This window comes from Podarcis muralis, chromosome 3 (assembly GCF_964188315.1).
Source record: "Podarcis muralis chromosome 3, rPodMur119.hap1.1, whole genome shotgun sequence".
Taxonomy (NCBI): Eukaryota; Metazoa; Chordata; class Lepidosauria; order Squamata; family Lacertidae; genus Podarcis; species Podarcis muralis.
The window spans coordinates 4,725,444-4,742,678 of NC_135657.1; the positions used below are offsets into that span (position 1 = coordinate 4,725,444).

At 45.2% G+C, this 17,235-nt stretch overlaps 1 protein-coding gene across 3 annotated transcripts in view; it reads right to left on the bottom strand.

The window, feature by feature from the left end:
• KIF13B (kinesin family member 13B) overlaps positions 1–17,235 on the bottom strand; it is a 179,939-nt gene that overhangs the window by 56,682 nt on the left and 106,022 nt on the right. For all 3 annotated transcript variants that reach the window (XM_077925405.1, XM_077925406.1, XM_028725207.2), the window contains exons 16-23: positions 15,777–15,967; positions 13,665–13,875; positions 11,844–12,006; positions 10,255–10,401; positions 8,841–8,990; positions 7,756–7,884; positions 4,539–4,709; positions 3,407–3,564 (exon numbers count right to left, since the gene is read on the bottom strand). In XM_077925405.1, coding sequence (XP_077781531.1) covers positions 3,407–3,564; positions 4,539–4,709; positions 7,756–7,884; positions 8,841–8,990; positions 10,255–10,401; positions 11,844–12,006; positions 13,665–13,875; positions 15,777–15,967 — 1,320 coding nt within the window. The remainder of the gene's footprint in view (positions 1–3,406; positions 3,565–4,538; positions 4,710–7,755; positions 7,885–8,840; positions 8,991–10,254; positions 10,402–11,843; positions 12,007–13,664; positions 13,876–15,776; positions 15,968–17,235) is intronic.

The window sequence follows — 17,235 nt, forward strand, 5'->3', positions numbered from 1 at the left end:
GAAGCGCCTCCGCGACGGAAAACCCTTTCGTCTTGCGGGTTTTTCGTCTTGCGAGGCACTCATCTTGCAGGGCACCACTGTACTTGATTGGATTGCCTGGGGAGCCTGGCCAGTCTTTTGTAATGATAAATACTTAGTTCCTGGGCCAGGTCACAGGCTCACACCCTATTCATATCTTAAATGTGCCCTTAAGACAGGATTTGTGAGGAAAGAGACAATGGGGAGGTTTCCCACTTTGACCTTGCAGAGAAAACATTGGCTCAGTTTGGGAATCAAAATGGTTCCAGGTCGGTCTTCCTGTGCTGATCTATGTATGTGCTTGGTTGGTACACTTATGAACATTACCATATATCTGTTGTTGTTGTTGTTGTTTAGTCGTTTAGTCGTGTCCGACTCTTCGTGACCCCATGGACCAGAGCACGCCAGGCACCTCTGTCCTCCACTACTTCCCGCAGTTTGGTCAAACTCATGCTGGTAACCTCGAAAACACTATCCAACCATCTCGTCCTCTGTCGCCCCCTTCTATTTGTGCCCTGCATCTTTCCCAGCATCAGTGTCTTCTCCAGGGAGTCTTCTCTTCTCATGAGGTGGCCAAAGTACTGGAGCCTCAGCTTCAGGATCTGTCCTTCCAGTGAGCACTCAGGGCTGATTTCCTTCAGAATGGATGCATTTGATCTTCTTGCAGTCCATGGGACTCTCAAGAGTCTTCTCCAGCACCAGAATCCAAAAGCATCCATTCTTCGGCGATCAGCCTTCTTTATGGTCCAGCTCTCACTTCCAACCATATATCCAAGACCGCAGAATTCCTATCACAATATAATGGGCCTTTCGCCTGATCCAGCAGAGCTGAAGCTTCTTATAGTCAACTTCTGATCTGGAGGAGTAATATCAAGCATGCATTTCTGCTGTTTATAACAGGATCACAACCTTTTTAGCAAGGCAGGGGCGGTGCATGAGATGAAGAAGAGAATGTTTCTTTTTGATGTTTTCTTTATTTTTTCTTTGTTTGTATACAGTGGTACCTCAGGTTACATACGCTTCAGATTACATACGCTTCAGGTTACAGACTCCGCTAACCCAGAAATAGTACCTCGGGTTAAGAACTTTGCTTCAGGATGAGAACAGAAATCGTGCTCCAGCAGCGCTGCAGCCGAGGGAGGCCCCATTAGCTGAAGTGGTGCTTCAGGTTAAGAACAGTTTCAGGTTAAGAACAGACCTCCAGAACGAAGTCCTTAACCTGAGGTACCACTGTATTTTCTTTCTTTCTTTCTTTCTTTGTATATTTGATGTGTGTATGTCTATGCAATATCAAAGCAAAAATTATATAAATATAAAAAAGAGAGCGATGAAGAGGAAGGTCTCATCATCATCAGAGAGACCCTCCTCTTTATGATGAGTTGAAAAAGATCTTTAAATTAACGTTTTCAAAGAAGCCAGAAGCATTTCTACTTGGAATTCTAGGCATTGATATCTTGAAAAATATAAGAGACATCTTTTTATATGCAACAGCTGCTGCCCGATTATTAATTGCATTGAACTGGAAAGGGGGAAAAGAACCAACCGTAAGGGAATGGCAGAATAAGTTATTAAGTGTACGCAGAAATGGCTCAATTGACAAATAGATTAAGGGGAAATAGAAAACAATCATTTACGCAAAAATGGGATATGTTCAAGAAAAGGTAAAACTGATAATGATAGTAATAACAGCCTTAACTAATTATACTGCTAAATATTGATTTAAACTTGTACTTGCACATGCTCTTTTCTTATACTTTCTAGCTAAACAAAAAAACAAAGTAAAAATCCAATAAATTAAATTATATCAAAACAGACTTCCTGTCATGTAAGTTACATTTACAACATTGAATGTACTTATACTTCTTACCTTACTCTTATTATAATTTCTAGTACTTTCTTATAACATATCGTACCGTTTTTCCTTATTTAATAAGTATTTGATTTAAACAAGGGTCATTCAAACGCTGCCACAAATGTTATATCGTGTTATATTTTTGTAGGTGTTTCTTTGTACATGTACTTAAGATTGTGAGTGGATGTCAATTAATAATAATAAGATTTTTAAAAGAAAAAAAGGAAGAAGAGGATGATCTCGGGGCAAAAGGAGAGGGAGCTTTGAAGAAGGGCAAAGAGTAGTTGCCAGTGCCAGATCTACAGAAAAATCCATCTTCTTTACATATGGTATCCCAAAAAGCTTTACTCTTGGAACTTGTCCATATATAATGAATTGAAAAATATATTTAAGTATAATTTCAGCAAAAAACCAGAGGCTTTCCTGTTGGGGTTAATTGAGGAAATCCAAATGAAAGATGTAAATTTGTTCATGTATGCAACAACGGCCGCAAGAATACTCCTGGCCCGGAAATGGAAGCAACAAGAACTCCCCACATTGGAAGATTGGCAAGTAAAGATGGTCCAATACGTGGAGCTGGCGAAGCTGACGGGGAAGATTCGGAATCGCCGTGATGATTTGTTCCAAAAGGACTGGGGCAAATTTATACTCTATATGAAAGAAAATTGCAAAGAGTTGAGTACGTTTGTAGGTTTAAGCTGAAATGTTTGGTACTGGGAAATTAAGGAGCTGATTTACTTATAAGTAGGTGATTGTTAAAAGATTGATTTAAGGTAAACAAGTGAATTTAGGAATGTGGAGAAATTGGTAATGAGATATGGATGTCTGCTAGAGGGAAGGAAGGAAGGAGGTCGATGCTTTATTTAAGCAATGTCTTAAGTCATGAATTGTTATTTTTTGATATTGAAATGTAATAAAATATGGAAAGCTTAATAAAAATTATATTTTTTTAAAAAAAGAACAATTCATCTTCTTGGTCAGCAACCATGGTCTCCTATAGATGCAGAGACAACATAACACCGGTCTTGAAAGACCTACATTGGCTCCCAGTACGTTTCCGAGCACAATTCAAAGTGTTGGTGCTGACCTTGAAAGCCCTAAACGGCCTCGGTCCAGTATACCTGAAGGAGCGTCTCCACCCCCATCGTTCTACCCGGACACTGAGGTCCAGCACCGAGGGCCTTCTGGCGGTTCCCTCACTGCGAGAAGCAAAGTTACAGGGAACCAGGCAGAGGGCCTTCTCGGGAGTGGCACCCGCCCTGTGGAACGCCCTCCCACCAGATGTCAAAGAGAACAACTACCAGACTTTTAGAAGACATTTGAAGGCAGCCCTGTTTAGGGAAGCTTTTAATGTTTGATGTATTATAGTATTTTAATATATTTTTGGAAGCCGCCCAGAGTGGCTGGGAAGCCCAGCCAGATGAGCGGGGTATAAATAAAAATAATAATTATTATTATTATTATTATTATTATTATTATTATTATTATTTCCACACACTTCCAGCTCGTTTGCAAGCGAAACACCATCTCTCTTACCTGTCTCGGAGGCTTCGTGTTTTGGCCTGGATGATCCCCAAATCCCACAGCGCCGGGTTTTTGCGGGGGTCGCACACCTTGTGCCCGTAAACTTCGATGGCCAAAGCACCGTCAGAAAGGTACTCCATGAAATCTTCAGTGATGTTGACGGAGAATTCCTAGGTCAGAGAAAAGAGAGAACAATTGCAGCACTTCAAATTTAGTCTCTGTTCCACAGTTACATGAAGCCTGCAAAAATAAGATGCTAGAAAAGTTTCGACTATGCAAAGCCAAGAAATGTACCCAGGAATGCTTGAAATCAACAGCTCAGAGATGCAAAAAATTACAGGAAGCTCGAATCAGTATGACCTAACCGTTTTGTGCATTGCTTTGAGATTCCTTTGAATTTAGTGCAATTAAGATTTTTCCTCCCTTAAAAAGTACAGTGGTGCCTTGGTAATCAAATGCCGAAAACCCAGAAATAAGTGTTCCGGTTTTCAAACGTTTTTTGGAAGCCAAACGTCCAATGCGGCTGTCGGCTGCTGTTTCTGGGGCACCTGCACCAATCAGAAGCTGAGCCTTAGTTTTTGAACATTTTGGAAGTCAAACGGACTTTTGGAACGGATTAAGTTTGGCACTTTTGTTTTTGCTATTTATTTTGCGTTTTCATTTTTGAGGCTTTTCTGGTTATTTTGATTTTGTGACTGCGGAAATGGATTAAAGCCCCCCCCCCCCCCAATCCAAACAATGACTATCATCAGTGCAGGAAAGAATTTTTTTTCTTCCATTTTTATCATCTACAATACTGTCTTATTTATTTTATAGTTCAGTACATTGATTATTGCTTTCATTTTAAGGTCAATGGTCTCGTTAGTAAAATTCATATTAAATTGCTGTTTTAGAGGTTGTTTTTAAAAGTCTGGAACGCATTAATCCGTTGCATTACTTTCTATGGGAAAGCGCGGCTTGGTTTTTGAACGGATTTCCGGAACGGATTAAGTTTGAGAACCAAGGTACCACTGTAAGCCTCTCCTCCTTCTCCTCCCCTCTTTAAAGTTTTCACCGGAAGGCAGCAAGGCGCAGGCAACAGATGCTCCCACGGCGTAAAAGCCCTCACTTTCTCTGCAGGGACTAAGAGCAGAAGCAAAATTACATTGCAGTGATCGAAGACCACCATGCCTCGCGGCTCTTTGCTGATGGGAGACAGAGAAGGGTCCACTTCCGGGGCCACCGTCACGGGTTCCATCTGATCCCAGAAGGAATACTTGCAGAAGACAAAGTTGGAGAGGTGTTGCGGCAAGCCGGTAGCCTGAAGGATTTTGATCTAGGAGGAAGCAAACACACACACACGGAGTCACGTTCCATCTGTGCAATTACACAGCAAGCTTTAAATCACATCTTTTTCGCTCCATAAGACGCACCTGACCATAAGACGCTCCAGGGGTCCCTTCACCTTTTTATCCCATGAAATAGATATGGATGATAACGCAGAATGAAAATCCCCACTAGGGGTCACTGAATGACCAGTTTGGGGGAAGGCACAGCTGGGGTTTGTTTTATTGGGGGGGGGCAGACCCAAAGGATTTTTCCCTGGCTGTCTTGATGCGCACCTACTTCCTGAATGGAGTTCTATACAACTGGCGCACTGCTCCAAACAATAATGTTTCATATCGGATTCCACTGGAACTGCTCACAGCTCAGACTGCTGCTGTTGTGACCTCATCCAGTGACCAGGGAACAGTCAAGAGGGACATTTCTGGTTAATTTCCTGGGTAACCTTGCAGTTTTGCCGGGTTCCCTGATGGCCCATCTAGCCCTGTATCCTGTTTCCAACGGAGGACAGTCAGGCGCCTTCACAAGGTCCTCAAGGGAGGCGTGAAAAAAGGACGGCGCTCTTCTAATGCAACATCAGCATGCGCATTTATTTTAATTTTTTGTTTCATAAAGTGGATATAGTGCTCAAAGTGGTTTTCAAAAAGGATCAAGCAATAAAATGGCCACTAAGGAAAATCAAGAAGCAGTTTAAGGCATTGGAAAAGTTAAAATGGCAAGCTAGAAACATTCAGACGAGCCTAAAATAACAAGGGACTAAAAACGGGCAGGCTTTTCTGAACAAGTATACAGCGAAGGTATCTGCCTGGGATCAATAGTCAGGGAGATGTCAAGGAAATAAACAACTATCCGATTTTTAGAATACATCTGAAGGCAGCCATGTTTAGGGAAGTTTCTAATGTTTGATGTCCTATCGTGTTTTTAATATTCTGTAGGGAGCCACACAGAGTGGCTGGTGAAACCCAGCCAGATGGGCGGGGTATAAATTATTATTATTATTATTATTATTATTATTATTATTATTATTATTACAGTGGTACCTCGGGTTACATACGCTTCAGGTTACATACGCTTCAGGTTACAGACTCCGCTAACCCAGAAATATTACCTTGGGTTAAGAACTTTGCTTCAGGATGAGAACAGAAATCGTGCTCCTGCGGCGCAGCGGCAGCAGGAGGCCCCATTCACTAAAGTGGTACCTCAGGTTAAGAACAGTTTCAGGTTAAGAACGGACCTCCGGAATGAATTAAGTACTTAACCTGAGGTACCACTGTATTATTCTTCTAAAGGGTTGCTGCCACATTAAAAGATCGAGTTCTGACAAACATGGAATGGGCATCATGCGGCACCTGACCTATTGAAGCAGTCGAGCGGGCACATATGGGGAGTACCAGATTTACGTATGAGCTAAACAAGCTATAGCTTAGGGCCCCACTCTCTTGAGGGCCTCCAAAGAAATTTAAAGGGAAAAAACACTGGATACACATTTCCAAAATATAAGATAGAAAACAAATCAAATAAAACCTACATCCAGCAACAGTGTTTTGTGTTGTGTAGGCTCCTGTGATGTAAGTCATGGACCCCGCCTGCTAGCCTGCTCCCTAAAATATCACTGTTTTGCTCCTTTCTATATACAGGGTGCCCACATTCTGCTATTTATAATTATTAGTAGCTTGCATCATATATTTACACCTACTATTTTTTCATGTTATAGCAAGTTTCTAGAGACTAGATTATGAGTCTTTGTAAATTTTCTAAAGGAACTTTTCTTATTGCCAAATGCCTAGGTACTTGCATTATTAAGTTTGTTATGAATAAAAAATCATTTTAAGTTAGAGCTTAATTATTTCACTATTAATATACTTCTTCTTTTTTTTGGTAGAGCGTTTATCAATTTTCCAATAAAAAACATCCCATTAGCATAACAAATCATAATCAAAAATAAAAAAGTAAAATAAAAAAAATCCAATTGTCTTCCGAATTTAATTCTGATTTTGCGACTTCCCACAGTCTGAATGTCAAAGCAACTCCAAGTCTCAGTCTCGCCTCTCACGATATTTCCATATTTCCATATCCGATTTTATCTCTCCAAGCTTCTTTGCCTCTGGGTCTATTAATATACTTCTTCTTAATTGTATTTCACTATTAACATACTTCTTCTTAATTGTATTTCAGTTCAACAATTACTCTGATAAAATACATACAGTGGTGCCCCGCAAGACGAATGCCTCGCAAGACGAAAAACTCGCTAGACGAAAGGGTTTTCTGTTTTTTGAGTCGTTCCGCAAGACGATTTTCCCTATGGGCTTGCTTCGCAAGACGAAACATCTTTCAAGTTCTTGCGAGTTTGTTTCCTTTTTCTTAAAGCCGCTAAGCCGCTAATAGCTGCTAAGCCGCTAATAGCCGCTAAGCCGCTAATAGCAGTGCTTCGCAAGACGAAAAAACCGCAAGACGAAGAGACTCACGGAACGGATTAATTTCGTCTTGCGAGGCACCACTGTATGTGCAAATGGCTTTAGATACCTACCAGGTCCGTAAATGACCATATAGCACACAGTGGTACCTCTGGTTGCGAACGGGATCCGTTCCAGAGCCCCATTCACAACATGAGCAGAACGTAACCTGCGCCTGCGTGTCTGCACATGCGCGGGTTGCGATTCACTGCTTCTGCGCATGCGCATGATGTCATTTTGAGCACCTGCGCATGAGCGAGTGGCGAAACCCCGAAGTAACCCTTTCCGGTACTTCCGGGTCTCCGCGGGACGCAACCTGAAAAGATTTAACCTGAAGCAAACATAGCAAGAGGTGTGACTGTATATTCAACACAAAAAACAGCGCCAATTTGTTGTTGACAAAGGACAGCTAGACATATAAAAGCCCCATTACCTTCAGTAGCTTAGGGCCCCATCAAGCCTAAATCCAGCCCTGCATATGGGGCACTTATGTTGCCTCTATAGCTATCAGACTGCTAATTGCCCATTTTCCGTGCCTAGGTGCTTCGCAAAGGGAAGCGGGGAGCACTGTCTCCGCAAACTCACCATGCACGCCAACTTGTGCTCCTGCAGGTCGTTCTCGCCAAATCCTTCCATGCCGTCCTCGCCTCCTGCGATGCGCTCCCCAATCTCCCCGCTCACCCGCACAACTTCGACGTGGAGGCGTCCGGCCACCTGTAAGGGGGGGAAAAGAAAAACGCCATGGTCATGGACCGGCCGGATGGATGGATGGATGCCGAGGAGTGGCGGGAGCCCGACCGGCCAGGGAGCCGCCCCTGACTCCCACTTTAACACCCAGGAGGGGAAGATTTTTAGGAACCTAAAATAAAAATGCAACCCAACCCAAACCGTACACTATTTCTATGCAAAGTCCCAGAATGCCAAGAGGCGCCACCAGTAAATACAGAGAGAGCGCGGCCAGTCCGGGAATCAGCATGTTTTTACATGAGTAGAATGTGTCCTTTTATTTAAAACGCATCTCTGGGTTATTTGTGGGGCATAGGAATTCGTTCATTATTTTTTTGCAAAATATAGTCCGGCCCCCCACAAGGTCTGAGGGACAGAGGACTGGCCCATGGCTGAAAAAAGTTGCTGACCCCTGTCCTAGAGCGTAGGTAGGCAAACTAAGGCCCGGGGGCCGGATCCGGCCCAATTGTCTTCTAAATCCAGCTCACAGATGATCCAGGAATCAACATGTTTTTACATGAGTAGAATGTGTCCTTTTATTTAAAACGCATCTCTGGGTTATTTGTGGGGCATAGGAATTCGTTCTTTTTTCTTTTTTTCAAAATATAGCCCGGTCCCCACAAGGTCTGAGGGACAGGGGACCAGCCCCCTGCTGAAAAAGTTTGCTGACCCCTGGCTTCGGTCACCCAGGAGAAACTGAGCCAGTGTGGTGTAGTGGTTAAGAGCGGTAGTCTCGTAATCTGGGGAACCAGGTTCACATCCCCGCTGCTCCACATGCAGCTGCTGGGTGACCTTGGGCCAGTCACACTTCTCTAAAGTCTCTCAGCCCCACTCACCCCACAGAGTGTTTGTTGTGGGGCAGGAAGGGAAAGGAGAATGTGAGCCGCTTTGAGACTCCTGAAGGGGAGTGAAAGGCGGGATATCAAATCCAAACTCAAACTCACCTCTCCTTTCTGATTGATGATGGGCACAGCGTACTGCAGCTTCACATCGTAGAAGAGGGACTCGAGGAAGACGTTCGCCACGCCGATGAGGCTGTGGTTCTCCTGCTCGTCGTAGAAAGGATCTGCTCGCCGGAAATACGACCTCATGACCTGGATTCGTGAAAGGGAGACAAGTGGCAAAGCTCTATGGTGACCAGATCCACAGACAGCTGCCATGGCACTATCTCACAAGATTGAGGACGGCGAATCTCGCTTTCTATTCTGCCCTTCCTCCCTGAGGAACCCAGAGTAGCTACACAACATTGTAAATTAAAGAAGTATGGATGTACTATTTCAAGAAAAAGCTTCTCTGACCATGCTGGCAGGGGCCTTGCGGTCCAAAATATCTGGAGAAAGATTACGGCTGATCTTTGTATACAATAATAATAATCAAAGAACCTCTTTTGGACTTCTGGGATGGAAAGGAAAATGAATGAACTTGTGATGCCTGGATTGAGCATCAGCTAGAAGCGGGAAGAATAACTAGATATTACTCTGGATTGAACACTGGACTACAGTGGTACCTCTGGTTAAGAACTTAATTTGTTTCGGAGGTCCATTCTTAACCTGAAACTGTACTTAACCTGAAGCACCACTTTAGCAAATGGGGCCTCCCGCTGCCACCGCACAATTTCTGTTCTCATCCTGAAGCAAAGTTATTATCCCAAGGTACTATTTCTGGGTTGGCAGAGTCTGTAACCTGAAGTGTATGTAACCTGAGGTACCACTGTATTATGAGGAACTCTTGTAGGTACAACTGACAGAAGTCACTTTTTACTCATCTCTTTCTTTCCCTTTATTCTATCATTTTTATATATTAGCTTGTTTGATTTCTTCTTCATTTTCTTTCTTATTCGTTGTCTTGTTTCTGTTTTTTTACTGTTATGTTGAAAAGCTTTATTAAAACTATATCTGGTCCATGGGGTCATGAAGAGTCGGAAACGACTAAACGACTAAACAACAACAACAACAACAACAACAACAACAACAACAACAACATATCCATGGTTGGGGAAGACTGGCCCAAGGCCACACCCCATACAGCCTTTCCAAACACCTGAGTCCCCCCCCGGGTGTTGCTGAGACTACAACTCCCATCAGCCCCAGCCAGCGTCACCCAATGGATGGTGGGAATTGTAGTCCAACAACATCCGGGGGAATGTCAGGAATTGCTGACCTAGTGCACCCACGGCAGGAGCGAGATTTGAACTGGGAGCCTTCCTAACATTCTCTCATGCTGCGACGCCACACCCCGGGGATGAGGAACCAATGTTGTGGAACTCCAGCTCCCATCATATCTGGCCACTGGTGGGAACTGTAGTCCGAGGGACCTAGAGAGCCGTTCTGCTACTCAGGAGAAGTGGCGGCTCCATACCAGGTTGTCTTCCTCGCAGTCCTTCCATTCTTGATAGAGGTCCCTCATGTCTACCAGCCGGTTCTCTAGCTTCTCCAAGGACCAGATCTGCTTGCCTTTCCCTTTCCTCCGAACTTGGATGGCCGGTTCACTAAGGACGGCACCTCGCTGCAGGGAAAAAAAGGACAAAGGATGAGATTGGGGCGGGGAGCAGAAATAAAACGTCACGGTAAAAATTAACTTGGGAATGCGAATGGAATTTCCTTTAAAACACAAAACAAACTCACTCATAATACACCCAAAGAGCAGCTAGAACTGGAATCTTTTCATGTTGCAGGCAATAAAAGTATTGCACATGATGGAGAAGATATTTGATCCTTTATCTAGTTCATAAATTGTTAAGGAAACAACCCCAAAGAGGTTTACGAAGAGAATACATATCGTGAACCAGTAGGCTGAACCGAAGGCAAACGGCAGCTTGTTAAGATGAAAGCCTTTGATTGCTTAACCTCTTTATTTTTCAAGAAAACCCCTACACAGCAGTACCTTGGTTTGCATACGTTTTGGATTACAAGCAAGTCAAACCCAGAACTGCGTATCCTGGTTTGCAATCATTTTTTGGATTACAACCCTTTTTTATTATTATTATTACAAACAAGAAATTTTTGGAGGCCCCATTGGCGAAAGTGCGCCTTGGGTTACAACCTGTTTTGGTTTACAAACGGACCTCTGGAACGGATTATGGTTGTAAACCAAGGTACCACTGTACAGTGTTATAGGTAAAGGTCAAGGGACCCCTGACCATTAGGTCCAGTTGTGGCCGACTCTGGGGTTGCGGCGCTCATCTCGCTTTATTGGCTGAGGGAGCCAGCGTACAGCTTCCGGGTCATGTGGCCAGCAGGACTAAGCCGCTTCTGTGGAACCAGAGCAGCACACGGAAACGCTGTTTACCTTCCCGCCGGAGTGGTACCTATTTATCTACTTGCACTTTGACGTGCTTTCAAACTGCTAGGTTGGCAGGAGCAGGGACCGAGCAACGGGAGCTCACCCCGTCGCGGGGATTTGAACCACCAACCTTCTGATCGGCAAGTCCTAGGCTCTGTGGTTTAACCCACAGCGCCACCCGCGTCCTTGTACAGTGTTATACTGTACCCCAAACAGTGGTACCTCGGTTTTTGGACGTAATCCATTCCGGAAGACCGTTCGACTTCCGAAACGTTTGAAAACTGAGGCGCAAAGGGCTGTCTGCAAATGCAATGGAGAAAATTGGGGGGGGGGGGACTCAGCGTAAGCTGTTCGACTTCCAAGACGCGTTCGAAAACGGAAGCATTTGCCTCCGAGTTTTCGGTGTTCGAAAACCAAAATGTCCGGCTTTTGAGATGTTCAAAAACCCAGGTATCACTGTATTCTGTTGTAAAAGCACATTTTTTAACTGATGGTGCAAATAAATAAGGTGTATGTTTTGGGATTGTTGTTTTTTAACTAAAGCTGCCATTTTGGGCCTAAAAATACAAATGCTCTAAATCAATACATAATAGTCATCGAAATTCCAGCTGGCCGATGGAATCCATTCTCGAAAGACGATGAACGTGGCTGGACAGGGTCCTCACCTTTCTGTTTGCATTAAGGCTGGAGGCTGGGATCTGCAGGGTGACCTTGTATTCCGTCCGCTTGTCCATCTCTTCGGCGATGAAGCTGGCTTCTCTCACGTACAAGTTGGCCTTCATTATCTGCTCCCTCAGCTTCCTCAGGCTGTGGGTCAGCATCTCTTCCCTTTGGGGAAAGAGGAAACCGTGGGATTTGGAAAAGAGCGTTTCAACGGCTGCTAAGGATGCAAATCCCAAAGATCAATTTTGGAATTTGTACCTGGCGTTGTAATACGGCTACACTACGGCATGCAGCCAAATTGAAACATCTACCGTATTTTTCGTTCCATAAGACGCACCTGACCATAACACGCACGTAGTTTTTAGAGGAGGAAAACAAGAAAAAAAATATTCTAAATGAAACAGTGGATGTATGATTTTTGTGGTTCATGCTGTGGCCACAGACATGTGATTTGACGGTGAGTTTGGGGTAGCCCAATGAGGATCCATGTGGATCCGTGCTTTGTAACCACATTTTTGCACCACTGCGGCCCCAGGCAACAGTGGGTGCGTGATTTTTTGGGTGCAAACTGTAGCCATGGACATGCTATGTGATCTGATGGTGAATTTGGGGTGACCCAGTGCAAAAATCCTGAGGATCCATGTGGATCCGTGCTTTGTAACCACGTTTTAAGTGGGGAGGGAAGGAAAAACACTGAAGGGACAAGGAGCACGCGTGGGGTGTGTGGAGAAGGATGCTGCTAATAATGCAGAAGAGGGGTTTAAGGGGAGAAGGAACACGCGTGGGGTGTGTGGAGAAGGATGCTGCTAATAATGCAGCCGAGGGGTTTAAGGGGAGAAGGCTCCTCTCCTCTCCCGCTTTGCTCCTTTAAAGCAAGCAGGCTCTGCTTCTCTCCCTCCTCCCCAGCTTAGCGAGCTGAAAAACTTTGCTGCTATTTAGCGAGCTGAGTGGGGAGGAGAGAGGGACAGAGAGCACGGTTGCTTTAAAGGAGCCAACCGGACAACTGCAGCAGATCCCCCCGCCATCCGTAGGCATTCGCACCATAACACGCACAAACATTTCCCCTTACTTTCTAGGAGGAAAAAAGTGAGTGTTATGGAGCGAAAAATACGGTAATCAGAAGCTCAACTGTTTATGGGACCACTATGCTGGTATCTGAACGGGGTAGGAGTGGTTTTGCATCTTCCATTGTCATTATCATTCCTAAATTTAGAGAGACCATCTTGTTTAAGAGCTCACGGTAAGCAGTTTGCCACTCTGAACTATGGTTTGTAGATCATGATTTGCAGACAAACCATGGTTATCACTAACCATAGTTTACCCTGTTGGGACACCATGGTAAACATGGGTGGTGAAACTGCGGCTGTTAAAGTGGTTGTTGAACTACAATTACATAATCACCAACCACTGGTCATAATGGCTGGGGTTCTTAGAAGCCCAATAGCGTCCGAGAGCCACACACCCCTCCAGTAAACCATGGCTTGTAAGAACCAGGAAGTGGGAGGATGGAGCGCACAGACCCAAAACGTGTCCCTGATGAATAAACCATGGATTTGTCATAGTGCCTGAATGGGGTCGCAATGCACCTATAAAATACAAAAGGCTAAGGTTGCAGCCCTAAACTCACTTACCTAGGGATAAGTCCCACTCATGCTGAGAGCAACTGGGAAACACTGGCCTGTGAGCGCCCCAGTTGGGAATTTTGGTTATTATGTATATATGTTAAGTTTCAATAAAGATCTTCAAAAAAAAATTTTTTTAAAAAGGCTGCAAATTCTACGCAGGTGCTCCTCCCACTGAGCCGCTGTATTCCCTCCACTCACCTCTCTTCCGCCCACTGCCGAAGTCGCTGTTGAGCGTTGGGAGAGTGCCAGGAGAACCTGTCCATCGTGCGGAAGTGCTGTTTCTCGGGGGAAAGGCGCCTCCGGAGCTGCTCCAGCTCATGCTCGTACATCAGCCTCTGCCGCTCCAGCGCGGTCCGCTTCTCCTCCTCATGCTGCTGCTCCAGGCTTTGCAAAATCGACTGCATGGGGTCTAGGAAGGCGAAAGAGTTTGTTTCAGTCGGATGCGGGCCACAGGCTCCGCAGAGCTCCATGGTATCTACAGAGGACCATTCCATCAACGGTGTCTCTGAAAAATTGTGCCCATCGCTTGGGAAGACAGGCAAACTAATGCCAGCGTACTGGATTGACTTCTGACTTCTGCTCAATGATTGAAACTAAGACCTTCACGTCAAATCGGACTATGGACTTACATGAACTTATCTCCATTCAGAAACTCTTGAAAGGTAAAGGGACCCCTGACCATTAGGTCCAGTCGTGGCCGACTCTGGGGTTGCGGCGCTCATCTCGCTTTATTGGCCGAGGGAGCCGGCGTACAGCTTCCGGGTCATGTGGCCAGCATGACTAAGTCGCTTCTGGCGAACCAGAGCAGCGCACGGAAATGCCGTTTACCTTCCCGCTGGAGCGGTACCTATTGATCTACTTGCACTTCGACGTGCTTTTGAACTGCTAGGTTGGCAGGAGCAGGGACCGAGCAATGGGAGCTCACCCCGTCGCTGGGATTCGAACCACCGACCTTCTGATTGGCAAGTCCTGGGCTCTGTGGTTTAACCCACAGTGCCACCCACGTCCCCAGAAACTCTTACTGTATGTCTAATCCTGTAACGAATTATTGTGTTATACATATCCTCATGAGTTTGAGTTTGTAATCTCTATTTGAGTTTGTAATCTCTAATTGAGTTTGTAATCCTTGTCAGAATACATACTTTTGAAAGGATTAGTTTTCAGTACAATTGACTATTGATTTGTGAGTTGGGAGCACTCCCACTATTGAAACTTATATTGGCCAGAATTCTTGGTGTGCTTTTTTCTTAGTGTACTGGAAGGAGCAAAGATCACCAGTGTCGAAGCAATGATTCTTCAACATCATCTTCGTTGGACTGGTCATGTTGTTCGGATGCCTGATGATCGTCTTCCAAAGCAACTACTCTATTCCCAACTTAAAACTGGAAAGCGCAATGTTGGTGGTCAACAAAAGAGGCTTAAAGACTCTCTCAAGGCAAATCTTTAAAAAATGTAGTATAAACACCGACAACTGGGAAACACTGGCCTGTGAGCGCTCCAGTTGGAGAACAGCCTTTACCAAAGGTGTCATGGGCTTTAAAGACACTCGAACTCAGGACGAAAGGGAGAAACGCGCTAAGAGGAAGGCACGCTTGGCAAATCCACACCGTGATCAACTCCTGCCCAGAAACCTATGTCCCCACTGTGGAAGGACGTGTGGATCCAGAATTGGCCTCCCCAGTCACTTATGGACTCACTGTAAAAACTGTGTTCATGGAAGACAATCTTACTCGGCTACGAGGGATTGCCAAAGAAGACAGAGAACCGCAGAGAGGCCCCATTCCTTACAAGCCTCGCCCCAGGTGCATTGCTTTGGAGAGCAATCCCGGGCAACGCTGCTATGTATTGCTATGTATTGCTTGCTCAGCGCACCTATGAATTCAGAGCAAGAGCACCCATGTTTCTGAGCACAATTCAAAGTGTTGGTGCTGACCTTGAAAGCCCTAAACGGCCTCGGCCCAGTATACCTGAAGGAGCGTCTCCACCCCCATTGTTCAGCCCGGACACTGAGAACCAGTGCCGAGGGCCTTCTGGTGGTTACCTCCCTGCGAGAAGCAAAGTTACAGGGAACCAGGCACAGGGCCTTCTCAGTGGTGGCGCCTGCCCTGTGGAACGCCTCCCATTAGATGTGAAGGAAATAAGCAGCTATCTTATCTTTAAAAGACATCTGAAGGCAGTTTTTAATATTTAATGCTGTATTGTTTTTAACACGCGATTGGAAGCCGCCCAGAGAGGCTGGGGAAACTCGGCCAGATGGGCGGGGTATAAATAATAAATTATTATTATTATTATTATTATTATGCTCCTTACCGTTGCCACCCAGAGCTTTCATGGTGACCTCCATCTGCGCATATTCGTAGCTGAAGTTAATCTCGCTGGAAACCTCACTGGAGCTGTCCCCGTCCAAATCCAGCTGCTCTGAACTGTTGCTTCCTTTCATTGAATTGTCTTTGTCGTCGTCCTCGGCTTCCGACTTCTTTTTCTTTTTTGGCAAATTCAGCCTGGAAAGGAGGGAGGGGTCCCATTAAAACTCTGGTCAATGCAAAATATCCCTGCACTTCAGGGGGTTTGGACTAAATGGTACCTTCCATCTCTACTATTCTATGACCTTTGATCGAATTACAGGGTTATAGGAAATGTTCCTGCAGATATATGCCAGCCACTGCAATCAGCAGGTTTTGGTTCTAGTAAAAGTTACAGAGTGGGAGATCAACACCTTTTATTGTTCGTTTTGTTTCAACCCACAGGGTACAATTCACTCTTAGGCAACCCTTGATCATTTCAGTAAGGCTGCTTACCCTAAGGTGGAGCCCTCTAGGCATGTCCAAAGTCCGTTCCAGGGGCCTAATCCGGCCCGCTGGTTGGTTTAATCCAGCCCCTGTGGCAGTTTATTTCCTGGGGTAAAATCCTAAAAAACCCTCAATCCTAAAAAAAAAGGTTAACAACTTTGGTCGGCCCTCACAGCCCTTCACTTCATCAAATCTGGCCCTCTTTGAAAAAAGTTTGGACACCACTGCAGTCTAGGCGATTTGAACCACCACATTTTTCGCTCTATAAGACACACCTTTCCCCTCCTAAAATGTAAGGGGAAATGTGTGTGCATCTTATGGAGCGAATGCGGGCGGGAGGCTCTGCTCAGAGCTCCCTTTAAAGAGCCGTGTGGAGTGTGTGAGGAGGGAGAAGCCTGCAAGCGCCGCACACAGGCTCCAAGCGGCTTGTGAAAGGGAGCGCTGAGCAGAGCCTGGGATGCATACAGGCTCTGCTCAGCGCTCCCTTTAAAGAATATATTTTTCCTCGCATTCCCCCTCTAAAAACTAGGTGCGTCTTATGGTCAGGTGTATCTTATGGAGCGAAAAATACAGTACAACTCCCATCAGTCGCACTCAGCCTCATAGGTGTTAATCCCAAACCTCTGGAGGGCACAAGGTTGGGGAAGGCTGCAGTAAGGCATGTGCAGGCGAACATCTGGGAGGAATGCGCTGCATTGTTACCTGGCAAGAGGGCGTGTTTTCTAAAGCCAAAATTCCTCTGGTGAGCTCTAACTAAGCAAACAGCTCTAAGGATTATATCCTTCAAACAGAAAACCACAGGCACGCCCTCCGTTCCCCATCCACATGGATGTGCAGCTTTTATCCGGAATCAAAAGGCACCCAAGGGAGTTATAAAAAAATCACAGGGATTCATCTGCAACGCCAGAGGTCAAGGGAATCCTACAGGCCAAGGTGTAGACTTGCCAGGCTCCTGGTTTTTAAAGATTTTTTGCAACGCT